Below are 6,406 nucleotides of genomic sequence, written 5' to 3'. Positions count from 1 at the left end.
TGTGTGTGTGTGTGTGTGTGTGTGTGTGTGTGTGTGTGTGTGTGTGTAGCTTGCTTTTCTCCCCCTCTCGTCTCAGGAAAGACATGATGGCTTTATTGTTTTTTCAGGTATGTGTTTGGTTATGAAAAGCACACTGGCCTCCAAGCCAAGGGCACACGTCCAACAGGTACCAAGATCACTCACGTTGTGTCCTCTACCATGATGTCAAGTCTGCTGCACTCCCTGCTCAGGGACAAGCTTTATCCTGAGCCCCCTGATGAAGAACTAGAAATACAGGTAAAATAGCAGGGGGTCCCCTTTTATCTTTGAAGCATGTTCTCTGTCTTTATCAATTAACCTATTTGTCTGCGATGTTTACTTCTGTATATATAAGGACTTCCGTTGAGGGGACTTAATCTTGGCCATGAACAGTAGATACCATATACTATAAGCAGTCAATAGTAAGGTCGGAAGGCACAATGAATGTATTTGATTATCATTTGTTTGTTAAATTCTCTTTTACAAGCTGTTTCTCTCTGAGACAGGAATGGGAAACTGCCCTGCATTGTTACCCTGTAACATTATAAATAAAACTGAGGAAGGCATGCTACTTTACATTGAGTTTCAAGGTACCTGGGCACATTTTATTTAAATGCATTACTTTTTACTTGATCAGGTTCTGGTTCTGTTCTGTTCACGTTTCAGTTGTCCGTCTCTTAATTCACTAGCAGTTGTGATTTGTTGCTTTGCTTCATTAGTGGTCTGGATTCTGTTCTGTGTGTAAATGGAATTGTTTACTTGCTTTAGTCGCACATGAGTTATAGCTGGGTGAATCACAACAGCTATTTGGGTGCTCAGATATTAGTGTGTCTAAATATGGCTTTAGGAATATAACTTACTGGTGATATAAGGAAAAAAACCTTGATTGATTGTCAGATTGTTAGTGGGTTTTCTGGGCTGATACTTGGAAAACTATCTTAACACACATTCACACAAATGTGTGATCAATCTAGAAATTGCTGAGATGAAGTTGACCTGTACTAATCCTTTTCTGCCATTCACCAGAGTAGAATCCCACTGTCACAGCTGATGCTAGCCTGCCCATACTGGTGGCTTTGAACACATGACATGTGGCAGGGTGGGTCCTGCATTGCTATGGCACTGTCTGGGCATGTCCCCACGAGCATGCATGTGCAGTTTGTGGTTCTGCAAATCTGCCTGCGGCTCTGCAAAGCACATGTGCCAAACATACAGGCATTTGCAGTGCTGCTAACTGGCAGTGCCGTGGGTTTTTTTTGACACTGGAAGATCCCAGTGTCAAAAAAAAAATGCGCCAAAAAAAATTGGGGTGGTGCATGTGGCAGCAGAGTATGCCTCCTGAAACTGGAGCCTGTCTGGCCAGAGCCACGCTCCAGTTGCTAGCCAGGCTCTGTGTGCCTGGATTGCTGCTGCTGCAGCCCCAGGAGGGCCCTAGGATCCCAGGTAAGGCTGCTGGGACCATCTCAGGTGCTGACCTCAGCCTCCCCTAGCCCACCTAAGGCAATTGTCGCACATCAGAGTGTGCGTGCAGGGGTGTGCCTGGCAACAACTAGAAGTGGCACAAGTATATGCTGCTGCTTGTTGTCCCTGGGGAAATGCATGTTCCTGGGAGCTCTTGGGGATGCACCCTCTGAGTCCTGTTTTGGAGGCACCAGGTCCAGGAGTGAGAGGGCATTTGTGTGTGTTTAGTTTCTTCTCTGCCATATATGCTCTTTCTACTTCAGGCAAGTTGCTCAAGATACAGACAAACAGGCTTGCCTGCATGCCTGTAGACTTTTTCCAAGTCTGATATTCTTCACTTCCTTCCCTATCTGCAAATGGGGTTGGTACAAACCTCACAGGGCTGTTTTGAGGTTAAATTGCTGTTCGTGAAGCTCGTTGTTATGCTTCAACGCAAAGCCCTGTTTGAACACAAAGGAGTGACTGTACACTGTAGGTGCCATTGAATGGGTTTCCTCTAGGCAGTGGCTAGAGTGTTTTCACTACCCAGCAGCATTTAAACTAAAAGGAAATACGGATGTTATAAACTCAAGCCAGTGTTGCTGCTTTTTCAGTAGCTGATTGTGTTGTTTGTCTCTTTCTAGTTCCATAGTGATCTGTTGACAGCTGTGAATGCCTGCTATGAAGGGGACACGGTCATAATCTGCCCTGGTCATTACATTGTAGATGGCATGTTCTGCATTGCTGACTCCATTGAACTGGAAGGTAGGAGGTTCTTTTAGTGTGGAAGAGCCTGAAACTAATATGCCTTGGTAGGTTTTACAGAAGTCAAGTGAACTGCTCAAAGGACTCGCGAACTGCAGGGAGTGGGTTGGCTGGAGTGTGCCAGCCTTTTTGCCTGCCTTGCCATTCCTGAGAGGTCCTGCTTCCAGGACCCAGAACGTTGCAACTTTCAAATGTCTGGACTGGTTTCAGCTGTTACCAGTGCCCAGGAAGGATGAGAGTATAATAGCTACAGCTGCAAATTAGCCTGGATGATACTTCAGAAGAAGAAATCTATTCCAAGTTTTTAGGATTTTTTTCATGCCGTGTGTTTAGATGAACTTATTCAATCGCTTTCTAATTATTTGGCTGGCAAAAAACTGGCAGGAGCATACAATGAAGCCTGGATTTAGTTTTCCAAGTACAAGGGTAGCTTCTATGCTTAAATTGCAGTGCACTGACTATAAAAGCTGAAGGTAAACAATCCTCAGTTACTGAAATCTAAAAGTTAAAGATCCCTCAGGGTGTGTGTGTGTTTTTGTGTGTGTGTGCACGTGCGCATGGAGGACAAGTTCACTGACTGGCTGGTTAAGAAGACTTGTCCCACTCTAGTCAAATTTTTGTGAGCCATTAAGGGAGCTCATTTTCCTTCCTCCCCATTGAGAGAGAGCACTGTAAAATGTACTCCTTTTCATGTGGTATAACATTGCTTATTGACAATGTTATACCACAAAGTTATTGCTTATGTTATGAGCATTTGTTAGCATGCTAGTAAATATTTAATATCTTTATGATATGGCTTTTGCCAGTTAGTGGTAATGGAGCCTTGTGGATTAAGTACTAGACCGCAATGTAGAAGTACTTGAACTCTATTCTTGGCTTTGCCCCCGACTTCTTGTGTGTCCTGTGCCAAGGTATTATTTTTTTTTTTACTTTACTTTCCTCATCTGAAAAGTATGGCCTCAGTCTGTGAGAGGGACATTCTGAGAGTCTGCAAGTAGTACAGCACTTGCAATGGGCATACCTAACAGAGTAAGAGACAAGCTAAGAACTTTGCTTATAGGAGTTCGATACTGAACATGATCTGTGTGTATATACATATTTACTTGAACAGAAGATGACCCTGATTAAGACTACTCCCCCAAGAATTAGGTTCTATATATGAAACATTTATAGATTTGTTATACTTTTCCAGGTATCGAATCTAATTATTGGAGGTTTACCTTGAATTTGTCCCTCTCCCACTGCTACAGTAGGAAAAATAAATCTGGGGGGGGTCAGGTAGCCCTTTGCTTTCTGTTTCCCCACAACTTTTTCCCCTGGCAGCCCCTTCCCCTTCCTCGCTCCCCTTACTGCCAGACCCTGCTCTCCCTGAGCATGTGGAAGTTAAGAGCAGATTTGAAAACAGTAACCTTGACATTTTAGACATTACTGTAGCAATTTACATATAGTTCCCATAGATTTAGTTCCTACACAAAACTAATGTAGCTCACCCATAAAAAGGACAAAGATTAGTATAGCGACAAAAAATTCACTTAGTTGACTCCATGTGTATGGGTGTATTCGAGCTGTCTGAATACATATTTTCCCCCAGATTCATGATAACCTTTCTGTACAGTGCCAATGTCTTAAGTCCTATATGGGGAAAAATGCGTAATGGAACATGATGGAGATAGCAGCTGGATTGGCAGCTATTAGTACCAGCTTAGTGACATTTTCAGAACTTAAAATGTTCGCATTTGAAATTTTTACTACTTAACTCTCAATGAGAACATTTTGTTAACTGGCCACAACTTTATCTGGGATCTTCCGTTTTAGCACTAGAAACTAACATGTTTGCTTTAGGTTCCACGGTGTAGTCTTCACTCCCTGAGGCCCTCTATAGAAGTGCCATAGAGCAAGTGGAATAGCTTTATCTGCTTTCTTCTCCCCAACCCTATTCTTAGGGATACTGTTTCGGGGATGAGTGTAAAGCAGGTTGACTACAATTAGTGATAATCCCAAAGCTCTTATCTTTGGATAGTAATTCTCCTTTCTGTTTCTCAAGTGTTGAGTAGTTCGGCTGGGAAAATATCTCATTTGCTGTCCGAAGTTGTGCACTTTGAACCTACTGCCACTATTCTTCCCAGAAGCACCCTTACATGAGGGGAATGGCAATTTCTGAATCTCTTACTGTCTCTGTTGAAACCTAATTTTATTTTGTATTTGGCTCTTCAAAACTAGCTGCTAAGTTTTCCAAATACTGCTTTTAATTTTTTTCTGTACATCAAGGTATTTACATACTCAGTACAACTGGTGTCACACTCTGACACTTAACTGGAGCTTCTGCACAGTTGTTTTTTGGGAAGTGATAGGATTGAAGCAGTTTTAATAGTAGCCACATTATCACTTTCCTTATCTTAATTCTTGCCTATGACAAGCAATACATGCTTTACCTGCTCATAATTTTTTCTGTAAGTATTTGAATGCTGACGGCTCTGGATGGCTTAGTAAATCAGTGGTGCCATATGCTTCAGAAAATTATTTTTATCATTAATTCAGCTGAAACCCTCTGTTTGTCAAATGATGTTCAGGTTTTGACCTGTTTTATTTAAATACAGAAGTCAGTAGTGCAGTCATTGAAACTCATTCCCTCTACGTCAAGGGGAGTTATGTTCGGATGAAGCAGCCATTTGGAGCCTCAGCCTTCTCTGTGTGCTGTAGGGCTGTGGTTTTCAAATTTCTTTTTCATTTGTGGACCCCTAAAACAGTTCAATTGCTGATGTGCACCCCTTTGGAAATTTTGAATAGAGGTGTAAACCCCTTTGAATTGTAAGTATGGGTATTTGCATACTTTTGATCATAAACATCTTTCGTGGAGCTCTTAGACATAGTCTGTGGACCTCCAGGTGTCTGCCGACCACAGGTTGAAAACCACTGTTTTAAGGGTACCCATTATGTCATCTTAGAGCAAGTTGATATCAAAAGGAGGATTGTGGGTAGCCTAAGTGATTGAGGGGAGGGGGAATTTAGGATGATAGAACTCAGGTGGTAGGCCTCTAACTCCAATTTCACAGTTGTGGTAGGTATTGAGCTCTTAAGTTCAGCTGTGAACTACAGTAGCATGTTTGCACATGAATTTTATCCTAATCTAACCTCTTCTTTTAAGGTTATGGTCTGCCAGATGATATTGTCATAGAAAAACAAGGGAAAGGAGACAGTTTTGTTGACTGTTCAGGGGCCAATGTAAGAATCTCTAATTTGAAGTTTGTTCAGCATGATGCAGTGGAGGGAGTCTTAAGTAAGTATTGATTATCCTTGTGTCTATTTTTTCTGCTTTGACAACTGATGGAATTATACCTTTGTTAATTTAATTAGGATCAAACATTCAAGCCTACTGGTTTCTCAGAAATTAGTATTAAATGTCCCTTATTGGTATAAATATTATACCTTCATTTTTTCCCCAGTTATGAATAATCTGGAAATTAGTGTCATTTCTAGCCATTGTCCTGCCTGCCAATGACTCTTATCTTCATTCTTAAGTTAGCAGATAAAACTGTTTTATCTGCTAAGTGTACCTTTCTGAGGGTATTTGTACACATGCATGTGCTGCAGGATCAAGCGCTGCAGCGCATGCATTCACATAAACAGCAAAATGCACATCAGTGCTGAGAAAATGGTGGCAGTGCGCTTTTGAACTAAAACTCATCAAAGGTGTTTTAGTTCAAAAGTGCACCATTGCCATTTTCTGCATGCTTACACGCATTTCACCATTTATACAAGTGGACGTGATGCAGCGCTGGGCGCTTCAACTCACGTGCTCTGCAGACTCGATTAATTGAGTCTGCTCTTGCACACTAGATTTTTAGCTTGTAGCATCAAACAAAGTATGTGTATAAATGCCCTGAATTGTTGAATGTTTTTGGTCCTGTTTGGAGAATGACACATCTCTGGCAAAGAATTGCCTTGGAAATAACTTACTATATCTGAACCAGCCTCTCCTTTTCCCATAGACCAGACACTAGGGGTGTGCAAAGCTTTGGTCGCCAGTTCAATTCGGAGAAGATTCAGCTCTATTTGGATTGAATAGGGAAAACAAAAAACCCTCCAAATCAATTAGGAAAAAGATTTGGGGATTTGGAAGGCAGTATTTCAGGGCACCAGAAACTGAGAAGAGGGAGGAGGAGTGGGGGGGGGAGGAGGGGGG

At 41.9% G+C, this 6,406-nt stretch overlaps 1 protein-coding gene across 1 annotated transcript in view; it reads left to right on the top strand.

Annotated features, from left to right (window-relative positions):
* SHCBP1 (SHC binding and spindle associated 1) overlaps nucleotides 1-6,406 on the top strand; it is a 30,178-nt gene that overhangs the window by 17,892 nt on the left and 5,880 nt on the right. Inside the window, exons 7-9 of the mRNA XM_019505283.1 lie at nucleotides 108-276; nucleotides 2,103-2,223; nucleotides 5,369-5,500. Coding sequence (XP_019360828.1) covers nucleotides 108-276; nucleotides 2,103-2,223; nucleotides 5,369-5,500 — 422 coding nt within the window. The remainder of the gene's footprint in view (nucleotides 1-107; nucleotides 277-2,102; nucleotides 2,224-5,368; nucleotides 5,501-6,406) is intronic.

Source organism: Gavialis gangeticus, unplaced genomic scaffold, assembly GCF_001723915.1.
Source record: "Gavialis gangeticus isolate Ggan-Ray unplaced genomic scaffold, GavGan_comp1, whole genome shotgun sequence".
Lineage (NCBI taxonomy): Eukaryota > Metazoa > Chordata > Crocodylia > Gavialidae > Gavialis > Gavialis gangeticus.
Note: the sequence above shows the minus strand (reverse complement) of the source record. Positions and strands in the feature narration are given on the sequence as shown.